Genomic DNA, 18,938 nt, shown 5'->3' with positions numbered 1-18,938 from the left:
TGCGCACCCACAGCACGAAAGGGCCAGCTCCTTCCTTCTGAAGAAAGGTGCTGTTTCCCGATTTACGCGAACGTATAACCAAGCCGGACAGCAACGTTGTCGTCTGTGAACGGGCCGGAGATCACGCACCAGCCCGGACAGGCTGCGGGGACAGCACTGCCCCCCAGGGCCCTGGAGCCCACACCCTTACCCAGGCTGAACGAGCTCACCACCACCCTGCCCACGGGAAAGTGGTCTTGCAAGCACACTCTGCATCAGAGAAAGAATACAAATTGCATTTTGAAGTATGAATTCTTTCAAGAGTGAGACAGCCTGAGAGAAGAGGGTTTAACGAAGCCAACAAGCACAGGAGGACTAGGTGACTTGCTCGTCTTGGGCAGATGGTGACTAATCTATTGGCACAGGGCTTTGTGGCTTGACTGATTTGAAGAGCTCTGCTACCAAAAGGGTCACCTGTGGGGACTGGGCAGCCCCACACCATGATGTACTGACATGCAAATCCAGTGCAGCTTCATTTGACAAGAATATAGAAAATTTCAAAAATTCTGAAAGAACAAGACATTAAAGAATTTTCTGAAAACCAAACCTTCAACACAAAGCTGCAATTGTGGTCTGAATAGGCCTTGTTGAAAACTCTCTGAAGCTTCTGGGCTCCAAAGCATCCTTAAATGCTGAGGCCAGACTGGCTTCAAAACAGAGGTGGACTGCTTAGTCCCAATACATCACTTGTTCCAAAATACCAAGCTAGATACAAGGTATTCATCTAACATGCAAATTCAACTTTTAGGTTCTTCATTTTCTCTTCACACAACGTCCTCGTAACACTTTACATCTTTGTTACCTGCATTTGCATGTTTCTTTACAACGGTAAAACCTACAAGAAACATTTCCATTCTTTGTTCTTTTCTTGGCTATTTCAATTTTGCTGTAAGTTATGTTAATGCACAAGCTTAACTCAAAACAGCAAAGGCTTGTGAAGAAACAATGAATAACTGATAGCATTTGTGTTTCACAAACTCTAGCATTGATCAAGCCAGTTTTACTGTTTGACCAAAGCTCAATAGCTGTCTACAGCGCCCGCCGAGTGAGAGATTAGGCTGTCCAGACACTACAGGTAGCTAATCACTCTTTACAAACTGACCAAAACCAATTGGATTCACGAGAGCCCTATATTCATTCGAAAGTGTCTCTCCAAATTAGGAAATAAGTTATCCAATCACAGTTTGTTGCCTTTTTTTAAAGGCACTTTCTAGTCTAACATGGGATTAGTGCAGTCAGCATCACTTCAGCCTCCTCAAAGATTTGTCCTCATTTTGTAATTAAGATCACGACACTTCCCAACTGCAAACATACACTCAAGTACACCAAAGCTGTAGCCAGGCACAGCTAGTTTCAGCAAAGCATAATACATAGTCAGGCAGAACCAAACTATCTGATCTCTTAAAATGCTGGTAGCAGACATGGATCGACATTGAAATACAAAATACTTACTGGTCCTTTCCAAAAGATAACAAGCAAAATGGATTTACCTACTTTAAAATTTTACATTCCCCCCTTTAAAATTTGACATTCCCCCCTGCAATCTTAGACTACTTATTTCTTTGGATTTCTGTGCTGCAAATGCAGGATTAGTACACTGCTACTTTGACATTTTGTGCACCTTTTAGGTAAGAACCACTGAGCTCACACTCAAGCATGTGGTTTTCTAATGCTTAGTTTTACATTAAGACAAATTCAAAAGCACTGCTTAATAGAGTTCATTGTCCAGGAAGCTCCAAGAACTGGGGTCTGGATCTGTGTCTGTAGGTGGTTTGCCTTTTCAATTATACTAATAGAGTTGTCTGCACATTTTTTCCTGCTTTTCATATAGGAGTCAGTGCAAGAGCACAGAAAGTTTAGTTGTATTACTTGCTACATAAACCCAAATGACACAGGAGCACATGACGTGTATAGCACTGAAAACAGTTAACTGCATAGTTTTCATAGATTTGCTTCTGATAACACTGAATGGATATTTCTGCAGTTGACTTCCATTTCACTGCCCTCAAGCACACCAGGAGAGATGCTGAAGCAAACCAGTTTTATATTCCTGGGAAGGAAGTAAGTGCACCCCTGGTTTGAAGTCTCATGACATTTAGATAGAATTCAAGTCACTGCAATTAAATAATTTTCGGTTTTGAGCAAAACCAGGAAAACCCAAACCCATCTTTCATTTAACCAAGCAAAAGAAGTACAACCCCAAAAAAATCATCTATTTGTCAGCACTAGTCAGCACTCACCAAAGGTCCTGGAGTAAGTCTCACCTAGAGACTTTAGTTCTGTTCACAAACCCACATGCTACTTAGCGAACACAGTACAAAATATTTAGTCTTTATGTTGATTTTTTTCTTAGCAAAACATGGAATAGTTGGTTACAAATTTTATGCTTCAAGTACATGAAGAGCAAAAGAAAAGATTTGGATGGAAATGGAGCAAAGGCAGAGGGAGAAAAACATCAGTTTTCAAGTAAGGATGTTCAACATATTTGAAACTTGGCCACATGCAATTAGTGTCTCAGTCAGCTGGGCAGTTCAGGAGAGAGGCAGATAAACAGTACAAAATCAACTGTGTCCCACTAAGCCACTAGTCCTGTATGGCAATGCCAGAAAAGCTGAAGTTTGTGTGACAAAGCTAAAAGTGGATCTCTATCCTAATGAGTTAGGTAGTTTAACATCACCTGATCTGTAAGACACTCATAGCAGCCCAAGAGAGGCAGAAACCACTTCAACCATTGGTAATAACAATTCCTTCAGCAGTTACTTTGAGGCACTTCATATGCAGTATGCACCAGACTACCTCACTTCTACCTTCACACATGCACCAACCACCATGTAAAGTCTTGACAAAACATTATACTGCAGATCTTGTGATAAAAGTTAAATCCTGAAGATATTCAAGTTAAGAGTTCAAATGTGAGTTTCCCTGCACATCTGTTGTCTAAAAGTTACTGTGAGAAGAATGCAAACTGCAGTAGTTAACACCAAAATGTGAAATGTTTCACTTTAGTCCAAAGTGTAAAAATAAATACTATTTTTCCTTAAAAGGTGCTATCATCAGTAGTAATTAAGTCTCAGACAACCGTTCTACCTAAATGCACTCATTAAATAACTTAAGAAGTTTTTTACCTAAGGAAATGCTAAGGATGACCTGCTGTACAGTTACCTCTGCTACGTTATACAGCCAGGCTCTGACCACCCAGTTTAGCTGAAAATACTTCTATTACAGCAATGATAGCACAGCACCCATTCTGCTCTCTAAGAGCACAGTGCATGAGGATGTTAGGGCATCCACGTATTGCTGGTTACATTTTTGGTTTTGCCTAGTTCCACCTGCATAATAGTTTTTGGCCAGTTAAAAGCTAATTTGATCTTGTACTTTTGATAGCATTGTTTTGCTCATTCTTGAGTTGTCCATTAGCTGTAGCAGGAGTTTTACAGTCATTGTCAGGTGCTTGTATCACTAAGAGTCTGAAAGGTTCAGTTGTTTTCCGAAGTCTCTGAACAACAACAGCATTTTGCAACTTTGCTTCCTCTAGTGTGAGTGTCTCATCTTGCAGCTCCCGAAAGGGCAGCGAAGTCGCCAGCGAGAAGGGAACACTTCCCTCTGATCCTTGATACTGTGTTATGAAGTCTCTGACATGGCTTATTCTGAGAGAAAAAAAGAAAGCTTGGCATTAGAGCACTGCAATCCCAATACAGCACAACACACACAGCCACCACAGGATGAGAACGAGACATCACTTCACGTAACACATGATGGCAGAGAACTGGAGGATATAGAGGGGGTGGCATCTTCACCTGCATGAGCCACTTGGGAGGCAAGGATTAAGGTTTGCATGCTCTGAGAGTACTGCCGAGGGAATAGGGATGAGTATCCTATTTCGAGCATTCAAATGCTTCCCCATGGCTCAGATAGCAGTTACACACACCTACCATTTCTTAACCAGCTGGTGGAGCTCTTACCTGAGGGTTCTGTAGCCAAGAGCTAAAATAAAGATGCCCCCAGTGTGTGCTACCTGTATGTAGTAGAACCATAATAATAATAAAGAAAACGGGCTTGAAAAAATTGTCTGGGCAGATGATGCTTTAACTAGGTCTAAATATAGTCTCATCCTACCAAAGCAGGTGCAGTGGTGAATTCATTACAGGTTCAAACTGACTGTTACAGTGTGAAGAACCTTGTGACAAGTGAGCAAGAGAGAGGTTTTGCTGTGGAAGGATCAGGATTGGCCACTTTAGGTAGAAAATGAAGACAAGAAGATACATCTTTATCAATAAACATGGTGTCAACATCCATTCTCAGGTCCTGAGGCCAGCTAGTAGACTCTGGCTACTGGCAAATTATTAAATTCATCCTTCCTCTCCTCCATGCAAAGGTTAGCCCATGAGCTTTACTGTCTCCTGGGAATGGTTTGTGACCCAAGAGAACATCTGAACCATGGCTAGATATTGACTGAGAAAGTGCTGGCTGGCTTGGGGGAAAGCCATCCTAACAGTTTAGCAGCACAGATGACCCAACTTTCATGCTTTAGCCATACTTACCAGTACAGATATAGCCAGCATCTAAATCCCCTGCACACAGGCCTTAGTTAAAAGTCGCTGCTCGGTTTTATAAGTCAAGAGCCTGAAAAGTCTTAACCAGGATGAACTTTTTGGTTGGACATTTACAGGTGTCTACATGCACTATATCAAAGTTCACTGGGTTCCTAAAGCAACTCAGGCAATTAGCCACCAGCCCTCTGCTTTAGAGAGAGTGAGCTTTCCAGGCTCCACACATGATGCTCCAGGGTCACACTAACTTAGCAAGTGCTTATGAAGGGACACAACTCCATCCAACACACAGCTATGTGTCCTGTTCCTACAGCTCTACTCTGCTAGTTGCTTCACTCTTGTGTCTCGATTCCCCACACTGCAGTATTATAATGGTACCTTCTTCTGTTCCAATCTTTCATCAGAAATCAAGCAAATCTAAAGTAGCAGTTACTGTGGCCCACACACATTCTAGCTGCAAAAAGATTATCAATTTACTCAGACACTGCAATACATGTGCTACAAGTTATTCACCTATAGTTCAGTTAACAAACAGCTGACTGTCTTCTGTATCTCTACTGAAAGTAGTGCTATATCTGCAATCATCAGGCTTAAAGATATGTACTCTAAAAGAATTTCCTTCTAGTTCTTATTAGGTTGTACACAAATACTGTATACAGCATAAACACACTGGTCTTGTGCCAAGAGGATATGTTCTAATGGAATATTTATTGCAAACCACTTCAAAAAGAGCATTACATCAGTAAGGCTGTTGTTCTGCTTATCTCAGACAGGTTTTTTCCTCTCAAAAGCACTTAGCAGCTGTTCAAACTATTTACCATGAAGACAAAAAGCTTTTAAATACACTTAAACCTGGAATAATTAAGATATCAAGCCCTTTAATGAAGTATTTATAATTAAAATAGCAATTGACCCTTCAGCAGTACATTGCAACAGTTTCAGTTCATACCTCAGGCCACTAACAGTAATAAATTAGTACAAGTCAAAGAAAAAATTACAGTCATTAAAAACTGCTGAGCAAATTAGTACAAGTCAAAGAAAAAATTAGAGTCGTTAAAAACTGATGAGTTTTTCTTCTGACCAGCCACAAAGACATATACAGTTTATCTTGACAGCAGGCTGGGTTGTATTAAACCTGTGATACCTTTAAACTATTTCATTGAGAAGCGCAGGCAACATATAATTTCCATATGACATGACTGTATAGTACTGGAGTAGTTTCTCAAATTATGGATTTGGGAAAGGTATCTAAAGACAGTAATTCTACAATTTAGTGTTAAACAGTTAATCCTACTTTCTAAAAGCCCCTGTACACATGTGCTGTGCTGACACCTTCTGACATTACTCCCATTTATAAGCCTCTTTGGAAACCAGAAATTTTACTAACAATTAAGCACACTGGGTGCCTCCTATTGTGTCCATGCTGACATGCAGGGGATCAATCTCCCTTGCCCAGTGCACAGACTCTGGGCCCTCCCCAGAGGTTTCTCTGGCTTGCCTCTAAGTCACATTCTCCAGCTCCCACCCATGGTGCTGTCTATGCCCAATGACTAGTAGGCTTTCTACTAAGCCATTTGCTCCAGATGTAGCTGTTTTGTGACAGATCTGTCACCCTAAAAGCTATTTCCTCTGGTAATGAGCAATACATTTTTCCTTTATGCTCAGTTATGAGCTGACTATTAACATCAGTTCATATTCCTCTTATGCCCCTCTCTTGCCAGCTGAAAGATTTCTCAAAATTTGAAAGGAGGTCTTCTAGATACAGCTGAAGAGCAGCCCAGTGCTAAGTGAACAGAGGAGGGAGATTATTCACAGAAATTGGAGACTTATGCTGACAAACATAAGACAAAGAGTTCAGATGCAAATACCTATGGCGGTGCTAAAATAAATCTTACCTGTGAGAAACATTGAATTTCTGAATTATCCTTTCCCCATCAGCTAACCAGATTTGGACATTGGTGATAGGCTCCAAATCATTCAGGGGTACTAAAGGCAGGTGTCTCTTGTCGTCAGGTCCTTGATGATCATCTCTTACTTTAGAGATTATCCGTGGAGTAGCACTGAAAAGAAAAGCCATATAAGGTTATGCCTTCTGTGTACACATGTAAGCTTGAATCTCCCTCCAGACCTCTGCTCTGGAGCTTTATGCCCCATACCAGGGTGCACTGATAACTTATTTTAACAAATAAAGGATCACTGACTTAAATATCAGCCTTTTTTTTAACTGTATGCTCATACTTTCACTTAAAGACTTCAACATCCTGCAGAGTTTCAGTTTCCTCAGGTTTAAAATTTTTATAAGGTAGAAACAAACTGAAATATCAAAGGATTAAATATGAATACACAAGAAACAAAACAGTCTGAAGATTCTTCATGCATTTTTGTACTCTAATCACACAGGTGAAAATTTAAGGGGGTTCAGTATTGAATTTGCATACTCAAAGTGAATTTTCACCATAATGTGATTATAGTAATTCAATTTAACTGAATGTTGTTAGCCTTGATTTAGACTCCAGCATCATCTATTTCAGCTTAGAAGAATTACTCATCTATCAGAGAAATTGATTTAATGTGAAAAATCCAGGCTGATACACATAGCACTTGGATTTTGTTTCTTTTTCTAAGGCACTTTCCACAGCTGACCCTACCATAGGGACAAAGATTCATAAAATGACATGACAGAATAGAGGGACCTCAGTCCATGTGCATGGATTTAAAAAACAAACAACAAAAAATTTTTGGCAAAAACTTTTATTCTGAAGAAATGTCTAGAGCTTAGTGCTTTCATGACTAAGCTTGTTCAGCATGTACTGTTTAAGTCATTATTGGGCCTGATCCCATAGGCACATCCTCAGCTCCTCTGAGTATAACCAGATGTTTGCTTCTAGAACAACAGCAGTGATTTAAGGAGTTATCATTTCTTCTCTGAGCTCAGCTGTGGTCACTGACTACACGAACACTTTGCAGTGGTTTGCAGAACAGCTTTCTCTTTGCACAGAAAACGGATGAGTTACAGTTCTTTGAGAGAGAAGTGGGCAACTGATGGCCACAGAGTAACAGTCTGCACACCTGCTTCACAGACAAACCCCAGCCACGAATCCTTATGTTCTTGTACCTGTCTTAGTTTAATTATAAAGCAGAAAAGTCACAGTCAATTTATTATTAAAACAAAGCTAGCTAATGACCGAGTATATTTGGGCTAATAAAGTTAGAGTCTTGGGCTCAAGTTCTTAGTCTGAGGTATTTCAAAAACTCCTATTGCCCACTGCCTGGTTAAGTGCTGTCCTAACTTCTAGGCTATCAGCCAGTAAAGACACGTTTTATTTCTTCCGTTGAAACTCTGCAAAAAAATTAGAATCAAGAAATCTCATTCCCAAGTGAGTCATAAGAGATGTTCACTGCAACTGGAGGCAAATGGGAGGCACAGAACTGCTAACATTACACGAAAGTCAGCTGGGGCACAAGAACTTGGCAGCAATAGATTCCAAGAGGCACATCTGTAAAATATTTTGGTATTCCACGTACAGGTGACTTACTACCCACCCACCTTCCTCACTATCTCGCACTCAGCTTCTGTTGATGCCTGACCTCAATACAAAATAAAACCAAATTGCCTGCAAGCTCAGGAGGAAAAGCTTGGGCACCAGCAAGACAGTATTAAACAGTCTTGTGAGCAGAGCAAATAAACAATTTCAAGTCATACTTAAGTCCAGTAATGATCAGCTTTTGCTGTTTACTTGCTCTGTGGTGTTCAGTTCCCAGCTCAGATGCTGCAGCGCTGGTGTGAGCTATCTGCCTCCAGCACAGCAGAGGCTGCAGAGGGAGTCAGGTGTGCAGCTGCCTGGGTCTGGTTTAGCCTGGACTGAACTACATTGATCACAGTTGCAGCTCAGACAACTGTCTCACATGGATACAGATTTTGGTGTCATTCTCAGACTGACTTCCCTCACAGTCACATCTCAATTTGTGGTCGTCACTGGAGAAGATTCTTTCAATAGCACAAGTATGTGTGAAACTGGAGCCAATGCATTAAGCAAAGTTGCAAGAGAAAGTCAGAGGATCTGTAGTCATCAAGATTTAAAGTATGTCTATATATAATAACTTTGCTCTTGTAAAACTGACAGATAAAGCCATCTAGCGGTGGGAGCTTTGACTAAAGCCACAAAACAAGAATCTAAGTCTCTTACTAGCCTGAAATTGAAGCATTTTAACTCCTTTAAAAGGCTTCTTCCTTCTATAAGATTATCAAAAGAAGACGTAAGCTAAAGATTGAAGAGACAAGAGCATCCTGTCAACTCTCTGAAAAGAAAAAGCCCAAGAGTTAGGTATCATGCCTTACCCTGTCTGATGGCTAAGCAGCTTGGCACACAATGCTTTACCCTAATGAGGTTATACAGCAAGCCCACTTTGCTACAAGGGATTTCAGTCAATAGTTTAATTAACATGCTCCTGAGGCAATCTTTAAGACGCATTGATAAGCTCAACAGAAAAGTGCAGTTGCAAATCTAGTTATAATCCCAAACTATGAAATGCATCTGAATGGTGGCAGATAAAACACAATCTACCCATTAGTTATACAAGCTCATAAGGTGTATTGAAAAATTCTGATAAGTCTCATTTGTTTCTCCTGTAGAACAAAAAGGGAAAGGATTGAGCTCATCTGAGCTATATCAGTATACATATTATTTCTAGTTCCTCCAGTTTTCCACCAACAAAAGTTTTGAAGAGCCAGTCAACAGACCAATTCATAATGATTCATCCATTACAAAAATCCCTCCACCTGGGAACATTGGCAAAAAATGTACAGCCTATTAGAAATGTTTATTTGGCAAGCAGAAGTTTAGCTAGGCCACAAGCTGAAGTGAACTGTTCAGTCATTTGTCTCTCTCGTTTCTGATTAAGCACACAAATGCAACGGTGGAAAAGGGAATTCTATAGCTCATAACTTGTTCCAGGTCTCAGCCAGCACTACTGTTTCTCCACAAAGCTTTTCTGCTGCAAGACTAGCATATACCTGCAACAGACATTTATTAACAGCAGGAAATGAGCACTAGTTTATGTACTATGTGTACTTACAGTTCATGTTTCCAACATCAGCAAAAATATTTACTTGTCTTTAAAGAAAAGGCTCTAATAGTATAGCACTGAATGCAGTAAGAAAGAGTAGGAAAAAAAAAAAGAAGAAATGCTAAGGAAGTTGTAGGATGTCTCAGCGTACAAGACCACTTAACAAAAATTCACAGATTAGCATGTTTCCAAAACCTAACTTGCCTACTGGGAAGTAAGATCATTACTTGCTGTAGGCATGGCAGAGCACAACAAGCAACTGAATAACTTACCATTTAGCACTAGTTAGCACCAGAAACCCAAACACTGAAGATCTTTTTGGTTTTGCTATATAAAAGTCTACTTGTAGATAAAATAAGGTTAAGTTCTTGACCCTTGTTTGCCCAGGATTTCAGTGCTACCAAAAGCAGGTTGTGCAGTGTCACAACCATCTCTCGAGGGAATGTTTTCCCTATTGACTGCGTCTACTCAAGCATGGAGCAACTGAATGGACTGTGCTACAGAAACAGATGAAACTGATAAAAAAGATACTTCTCTGAGGCAGCCTGCAATCACACATCCTTTACAGATATCAGCCTTGCTCTGCACATTATTTTCTTCCCCTGCCTCATCCATTCCCTGCCCAGGTCACGCTTTCCCCCAGCACAAGCACTTGGCCTTAGCAGCAAATCCTTTCCACTTAATTGAAACAAGCTGTTCACCTAAGGCTCCACCACAGCCTAGGAATCCCACCCAGCAAGTCACTCAGCAGTCCCACCTGTGAAGGCTTCCTGTAGGCTCCTGGTCACTGAATGTGTCCCATTCCCTAGGCTGAAGTCTGCTTCTGTAGGCATCTAAGTCTTGCGTGACAGGGATATGTGAAGCAGATAACTTGGCTGGAGTAAGCAAAAGTCACAGGGATCAAATACATGAACTCCTGGTCTGGCCCTCTACAACAGCCTTCCAAAACACAGTACTGTTTGGTTGTAAATCAAGCTCAGTTTTAGCATTGGCATTAGTGGCTGACACTCTCCAGTCACAAGAGAGATATGCAGTGAACAGGATCACTGTAACACGCCAAGATGCCTTACTGCAACAAATACATGATTAAGTACTGAGCAATTTTAAGAAAATTCAAAACAACCTCTTACTTCTTCAGTTCCCTTTATGGGATTGTCATAGTCCCCCCTTCTCAGACAAAGTATTGTACACATAGCTTTAAAAGATCTTCTTTCTTCTTAAATCACAGAATAGAAGAGTGACAGCCTCTCAGCTGGAAACAGTTCTGCTAATATTGAGACCTTAAACAAAGGAAGCCAAAAGCCCTGTCTGTATGAACACAGCAACAGGGCCAGTGGACTGTGGGAGCCAATTATCCCACCATGCAGCACCTATCAAACATACCTAAATGCTGCATTCACATTTGGTGCCCTAAATAAAAGAAAAAGATGTTGATATACTGGAGCAAGTTCCATGGACAGCCACAAAAATGGATGCAGGATGGAGCATTCACCCTGAGAGCAGAGGTGCTTTTTCAGCCTGTGGAAGAGATGGTGGTGGTGGTGGGGTTACCTAAAAGCAGCCTTCCGGGGTGTACAGGTCATCAGGAGGTGAGGCCAGGCTCTTCATGGTGGACTGAAATTCAAACAAGAGACATTCGGACTGGATATAAGGAAAAATTTCTTTCCCATGAGGACAGTCCAGCAGTGAAGCAGGCTGCACAGCTTTTCACTCTTCCATGATTTCAAGACCCAATTCGAGGTCTGAGCAATCTCATCTGTCCCCACAGCTGACTGTACTTTGGGCAGGAGCTTAGATTAGAAAATTCCAGAGGTCACTTCCAACCTGAATTATGATCCTTTACTACAGGTATAGTTCATTTCAGGTACTGAATCATAGATCATATGACACTACTCACCTTCCTAATCTGTAACCATGTCCAGAAAAGGGATGAAACATTGGCTTTTTCGATGTCAAATACACCTTATCTTTTTTATCTTCCACTTTCACGTCGACCTCTTCCTTATCAAAAACCTTTCGTAGCTCAAAAGGCAGTTCCCTTAAGACAAAAAAAAAGTCAAAAAGAAGTACTATACTGTTGTCAGTATACAAAATAGATTAATGATTACTACCTAGTCTATATTTAGCCTTTCAAGGATGATGCTTTAAAAAAACCCAACAAACTTCACAAGTATTTACTAAGAGTTATGTTAAGTGCTTAACATTCAAACAACTCCAAGTTCCTGCACTGCAAATTAAGTAGAAATGGAACAATTATAATAATTTAAAAGACACCCTTATGCAAGCTTGTTGAATGATGTTCAAGTTTACTCAGCAGTTACCACTGTAAAGCACAGGATATGCAGGAAGTTCAGTATTGCCATACATTGCTGCAAAAAGGCTGAATTATTTTATCCCCATAGTAAAACAAGAGGGAAAAAGACAATTGAGTTTTAAAGACCTGAGTGTAGACACAATGTGTTTAATTACAAATAAATGCAGATCTCAGCTTTTACAAATTACATCATCACTAACAGCCATACTCTTTAGTGCAGTAGCATCACCTTGGTAATGTTTTAATTGCATTAAGCAGAACACATCAATGCCTTTGTCTATGAGCTCTGATGCAGACAGTACAGTTTCGGGTGGTGGGGCTCAGCTGGCACAGGGGCTGTACTAAGTGCTTGTCTACCATCAATGATTATGCAGAAACCATCTCACAATTAGCATCTTCACAGGCAAACAGCAGCAGAAAGGTGGCAAACTTTTGATGCATGCACACAAAGAACACAAAGGGCTTTAAACAGTGCAGTTAATTGCTATTACAACTAACACAGGTGACAGCCATAGAGGAGAAAGTGTAAAATTATTATTTTGATGGGCTAGCAAAATATAGAAAAGACAAAAATACAATGCCTTAGTAATTTCACATATTCGAGAAGGAGTCATTAAATTATATTATCCATAAAATTACATTATCTTCCCCATTTATATGGGCTAAGGAAACAAATTAAAGGCTCAAAATCACACTAGTTTGTAGGGTCAAATTGCTTCTTTAAAGCAGCACTGCAAACACTGGAAGACATCAGTGTGAGCTTTTGACATGGAGGTAATGACAAGATTGCTATATACACACAAAATGACCGAAAGAGCAAGTTTGTACTAGGAAAAATGTCAGAGATTTAAGACTGATCAGAGTTTCCTGATGTTACACAGATCATCTGTGCCCATTTAAGGCTTTCCATCAACAAGAAGAAAAAGACCATAAAACAATGCACAAGTGGTTGAGCATTTATGAAGTTCATTAGTCAAAATACCATTTGATCAGCAGCTCTTATTGGGCACTGATTTATTCTTTATTTCAGTCTGCACCTGCTGTGCCCCCCCACCAACACTGCCTTTTATCTGTTCATCAGCAACTGTACAACTACTGCCACTGAAAGCTGTATTACACCTGTTGATGTTCCAACAGCCATTAGCACTGCAGGAACGAGGCAGGCAGCAGCCTGTGCTCCTACAGGGACACTGCAGTGCAGCAAAGCCAAGCAGCTATGTAAAAAATTTAGAGCATAAGCTAAGTGCTACCCAAAGCACATTAACTGAAGCTGATTAAGAACACAAAACTTGCTTACCCCTTTTTAATGGAGTCCAAGAACTGCTGGTTTGCAACATCAGTGTAGCTCCTAAGTTCACCATCGTTTACTGTAAACCCATTTTTCCAAAGTTTAATGATTACATCAACCTATAAAGTAAGTGCAATTTTCATTATAACGCTGATGTAAATGCAGCTTGGTATACCCACAGTACCCTGTGATGATAAATCATCCACTGCATGGACTAAAAATACTGAGATCACTGTAATCTGTGTTGGCCCCGTGCCAACAGGCACAGCAACTGCAAGGGGTAAAGAACATTTTAAAGTGCGTTGTGTCAATTAGGGTGAGAAATAAACCTTCCCGCAATCATTTTGCTTTCAGAAAACACTTTAAATGCAGCAGGAAAATAAAAAAGAAAAAAAAATAAAGAAAAAAAGAGAGGTGGACAATCCCAGCCAGCTGCGACTCTTCAAGAGCTAATTTGAGAGCACACATGCCTGGTGTTGGAACACCAACTGCCAGAATAGTCCAGCTGGGGATTTATTAGGGGATTTGTTCTGATCATTCAGGATGATTTTCTCAAAGTAAGGCATTCAGACAATAAACGCAGAAGCCTTTCACTCAGGAAATGAAGTATCAGAAAATTTACTTTCAGACAGTCACACATTTATGCTATCCTGGAATTCCTGAGTATATTCAAAACCTTGGTGTTAGGGGAATGGAAAAATAAAATCTCAGTAATCCATTAAATTTGACAGAGATCATCTACTACTCCAACTCGTAGCCTTCACACTGTTTACTGAAATCTCTCCAACTGTAACGTAGATATATCTGGGATTGCATTTTCATATTTATGCATTGTGCCATTTAAGGAAACATTTGATCATCCAGGTCTGATCCCTGAAATAACATTGTCTTGACAGATGCTTGGCCACAGGTGAGAATATGAAGCATATACAAATACAGAACCCACCTCAGATGGAAATTAGTTTGAACTAGTCTTGATAGTACCTGACAATTTTATCTCTTTTTTCCCTTTTTTCAGTTTGACTTAGGTGATTGCTAAATAAATAAACAACATGTGCAAACTGCTGAGTAAAATTCCTTCTCTTTTAGCTGGGTAATCTGTCAAAAAATATAAAGCACTCAGCAAGATTAGATCCCTTCAAAAACTCTTCTGTCTCATGGCATCAATGCATATGGAAGGAATTCTAATTATGGGAAGGATCCTCTACAGTGAGACAGTATGCAAATTTAACTTGGACTAATTATTCCACACCAACCTCCCATTTCAGCATTGAGACAAGTAATGCCATAGAACACTATTCCAAAACTGCAATTTAAGATACTGCTCCTGACTGCTTTTCTTCCAGGCTCAGTCAGGGATCCATGAATGTAATTTCCAGCAATGCCTACTCCAAATTTCTTCTTGACATCTTTGTTTTACATAGCCTTTTCTTCCTCCCCTTACCAGTCTTTGGTGAGTAACAGAAATCCATGAAAAGGACTGATTCACTGAGATACAAACCCATACTGAACATCCCACCACTACTATAATTATATGAATAAGAGGAAATGAAAAATATCTGGGCTATGCCTCTGCATAAAAAATGCTGAGACTCTTTAAATAACTTCTTATGTAACAGTAGTTGTCATCCCTTGGAACTCCTGCTCACCTCACTCTCCTTACTAATACAGCAGAAGTGCATTAGCCAATGGCAGCACCAGTTCTAGAAGGACACCAAACACACTATAAATTAGTAAGAGGCAGAAGCACAGCAGCTCAGGCCTGGCTGAATGAGAGATGAGGGCTGTTCCTGCAGCTCTCTGAATTCAGTGTTCATTTATTTCCAGATGTATGGGATAAGACTGATGGACTTCTTGCATCTCTTTTCCAGAGTACTCCTTGAGTGCTGTTATGTTAAATATGAGTATTGTTTCTTCACTGCCTACCTGGTTCTTGACTGTAGTTGGGGGCACACACATAGCACCAACCTTCTGAGCTTCTTCAAAAAGGTTATCTACAAAGTAGTCACAGTTTTGTTCTGTACCATTCAAGATCTGATCATCTGTTCCCGATTTACACACCCTGCAGAACAAAGACGTAAATAAAAATGACTCCTCAGAGGACACGCTAGAAGACAAGGAGGTACCCCTGAGGCTCAGTACCAAGAGGTGTAAAAGGTACACTGCCCTGCACCAAACTTACCTGGCTGTTATAAAACATGAGGTCAGCTTTGCACTGTGCCTTTTCTATAACTTCTTATGAATCTCTTAACTGCTACTATTTGCACTTCAGAAGCACAAGTTAAAGAATGACAATAGAAAAGGTGAATTAATCTACGCAAAGCTTCTAAACTTGGTACCAGAGCAAAGAATCCAAGTTAGATGATTCATACTTCTAATTCAAACCATCAGACATTTAAGTGCACACCAATGAACGGTCTTCTTTAAAGCATTTCCATTATATAGGCTCGGGTTCCTTTGCCGTAAGTTTTAACAAATACAAACAAGAAAATTGCCCTAGGATTTACTTCCCCACCCCTATGTGAACTTCCCCACTCCCAGCCCTATCCCAGAACCACCCTTACTCTTTTGGAAAGTACATTAGAGAAACTCAAGTGACTCAACACCACCAGAGTGTACTGAAGGATGCAATAGAAGCCTTCAACATTGTGGAGACTGCCAGAGTATTAAAAAAAGATACATCAACCACATCTTTTTATAGAACATGGTATATGTGACAGCTGTTTCTGATAAATTTTCCCCAATCAAAATGCAGAAATATGCAACCTGAATGAATGATTATCCTGCGGTATAGGTTCTTTGCATAGTAAGAGGATTATGCAGCTTTTGGTAAACATTGCAAGAGTTATTCCTATTGGAGATTCAGAAAAGTCTATTTTAAGCATCTCAGAAATGAAAAATTCCAGCTCTTGAAAAAATATCCAGTTTTACATAAAACGCTGCACTGAATTCAAGAGCAGCAATGCTTGCTTGAATAGTAATTAGATACATTAGCATAAAAAGGAATTGTTTGCAGTGCATCTATGCTACAGATTAACATCTTAAAACAAAAGAAAAACACAACAACATTAAAGAAGAAATTTCAAAAGTATGCTATACCCATTTTAGTTTGCTAATAAAACAAAGAAACTTGAAGTATGAATGCAGGTATTCACTGTGCTTTACCTGAGAAAAAGAACTGGAAAACCAAACACCTCCATATCAGATGTAGAGCTGCATAGTGAGTTAGCAATTCATAGGGCTGACTTACTATTTTAAATAAAAATATTTACACAGCTTCTTACACCTAGGAAACATTTCAAGTACGTGAAAAATCTTTCAGCAAAACAATAGAATTGTTTTGAAACCCCCAGGATATGTGGAACAGGTGGGTGCAGACAAAATATTAAATTTTGGAATTTAACATAAAGTTAGAAAAGTCATGACAGGACACAAACAGCAGTGGGAAAGGGAGAGGAAAAATGGGAAGGGGAAACTGGCACCTACCATTCTTTCTTTACAGTTTTGATATTGTCCATGTCTTTCATTCTGGTTCTTCCCCTAATTATGAAAAGAAGATTGTTTAAAAACCAAACAAAACATACAGCACTTTCCCTCCTTTTGTAAATGAAACACTCCTTCTGTATTTTTCCTGTGTTGGTAATACATTTAACCAGAAACCTCAAGCTCCCCCCCACCAAGTCTCCAGATGGTTCTTTGTTTTCCTGCAGTTTCTAATTTAATGACACATGAACCATGTGTCTGTTCCAGACGTTCAGAACCAAGGTTACCTTCTCATAAACATACAAAACACATTCCACAATAATAACAGTGTGAACTGAAAATACATGCCCATACTTATGCAAAGTGAGGAAAAAATATCACATTCCTTTTCTGAGTGGCATGGTTTGAACTCCCCTGATATTCCACAGCACTATGGTTGCAGAATCTGCCACTGCACTGCCACTGCAGGCATTCTAGTGACCTTCACCTCGACACTGTGCATTGCCAGAAGGTTTTTCAGTTTCCCCTCCCTACCTTACCTCAATACATTGGTGCAGCATCTGAGAAACTGTGAATTACCATTTCTGGTCTGCAGTTTAGCTGACAAGAAAATCCTGGATTTGCAAGTACTAAATATACTACAGGATTAGTCTGCTGAGTCAAAAGAAATGAAGAATCCTATACTGATGTCATTACAGTTGCTCCCGAGCTCTCTCAAAAAAGTTACAGGAAGTTATAAATAGCTAGAAACTCCAAAAAACATCCTTAAAAAAATAAAATCACTCTAAAATTGGACAAGCCCCCAGGAAAAGAGAAATTGTAAACTGCAACTGTGTTCAAAGAGTTATTCCTGAAGACCTCTGGGTACAGGTTACACAGATGATGTTCTGCTCCTGGCAGGTTTGGCACTCAGTCGTGACATTGTGTGTGGCTTTTAGAGAGCATCAAACTAGGCAGTGACAGCCATCACATTCCTGAATAAAGTAGCAGGCACGGCAAGACTAATACAAATTTTAAGTGGTCTTGACATCTAATTTAACAAGACAGAGAGGTTAGGGGGAAACAACATTCACTGCAGCACTAAGCAAAACAAAAACACACATGCTGTTTTCAGTACCAATACACATTCCTCAGAGCGTTAATACTGGTATTTCATCTTGCAAGTTAAATCCTTGTGAAACATAATCTGTACAGGAGCGCACAAGCCTTCAGAAAACCCCCATAACAAACAAAAATATTTGTTCAATATGTCCGTAACAGGTTTTAATTGTTAGACAACCTTAAGTTTAATTAATGCTGCTATGTATTAGGTCTAAACTTTATAGTTTGCACACTTCTGATATGAAACACAAGATGAGGGACAGCATTTGGGTTATTTCCCCCACAAATGTTCTGCCAGAGCACTCTATCAGGCAAGCCTGTGCTGGTACATGATGACCTTATATGCATATCTGATCGTTTTTAATGGAACTTTGTACTGCACTTGGAAAAAAAAAGAACTCTCAGTATCAGGTAAACAGAGTGAAATTAGAGTGCTGAAAAACTATTTCTTTTTCAAGCGTTTCAAATTCAGTTGTAATACACTCTACCACAAAGTATTTTCTTGTGTTTAGGCCAAAGTAATTTTTTGTGGTTTGCCTTAATGTGCTTATCTTCTAATCTTTCACTTCAGTAGGCTACTCCCCAAAGCAACAAGAGCCACCTCCTGCCATCTGCTTTTGTTGATTCTCTGTGACTTGTCACCAGAGCTGTTAAAAAGAGACAGACACAATGAAGCAGCTCTTCAAATTAGCTCTTTGGCTACATTAGGCTGGCCTCAAATGTGCGTGAATAGTATTCAAAACTGGTCAACTGTGAAAGCTGCTGTTCCAAAGTACAACAGCAATTACACTTAAAAGAAATGCTTGTTACTCTCTCAAGGTAAAGAAATCATCCTATACAGCATATTGATGTTTGTTATGACCAAAAGCCATTAGGAGATAGCGATCAGCCTGTACTGCAAGCACTTTAGCTCGGCGTTGTCAACCCAACCAGCAACAAACCACCTCTTCCACCAACTTCTGACTGATGTCCCTAGTCGTCACCTAAAATGTCAAGAATTTTGGTAATGTATTTTTTGCATCAGTGATGAGAAGTATCTCAGACCTGAACTTCCACCTCCAGAAACTAAATTTAAAGCGCTGGAGGAAGCCACATC

The 18,938-nt window shown here is 39.9% G+C and overlaps 1 protein-coding gene across 1 annotated transcript; it reads right to left on the bottom strand.

Annotated features, from left to right (window-relative positions):
- Positions 1-3,316: 3,316 nt before the first annotated feature.
- UBXN2A (UBX domain protein 2A) lies at positions 3,317-16,785 on the bottom strand. The gene is made up of 6 exons (XM_009078352.1): positions 16,745-16,785; positions 15,185-15,320; positions 13,268-13,377; positions 11,554-11,694; positions 6,485-6,649; positions 3,317-3,686 (listed from the first exon to the last, which is right to left on the bottom strand). Exons 1-6 carry the CDS (start codon positions 16,783-16,785, stop codon positions 3,398-3,400), a joined length of 882 nt encoding a protein of 293 aa, XP_009076600.1. The 3' UTR covers positions 3,317-3,397.
- Positions 16,786-18,938: the final 2,153 nt, after the last annotated feature.

The sequence above is a fragment of the Acanthisitta chloris genome, unplaced genomic scaffold, assembly GCF_000695815.1.
Source record: "Acanthisitta chloris isolate BGI_N310 unplaced genomic scaffold, ASM69581v1 scaffold31620, whole genome shotgun sequence".
NCBI lineage: Eukaryota > Metazoa > Chordata > Aves > Passeriformes > Acanthisittidae > Acanthisitta > Acanthisitta chloris.
This window is presented reverse-complemented; position numbering and strand designations above follow the sequence as displayed.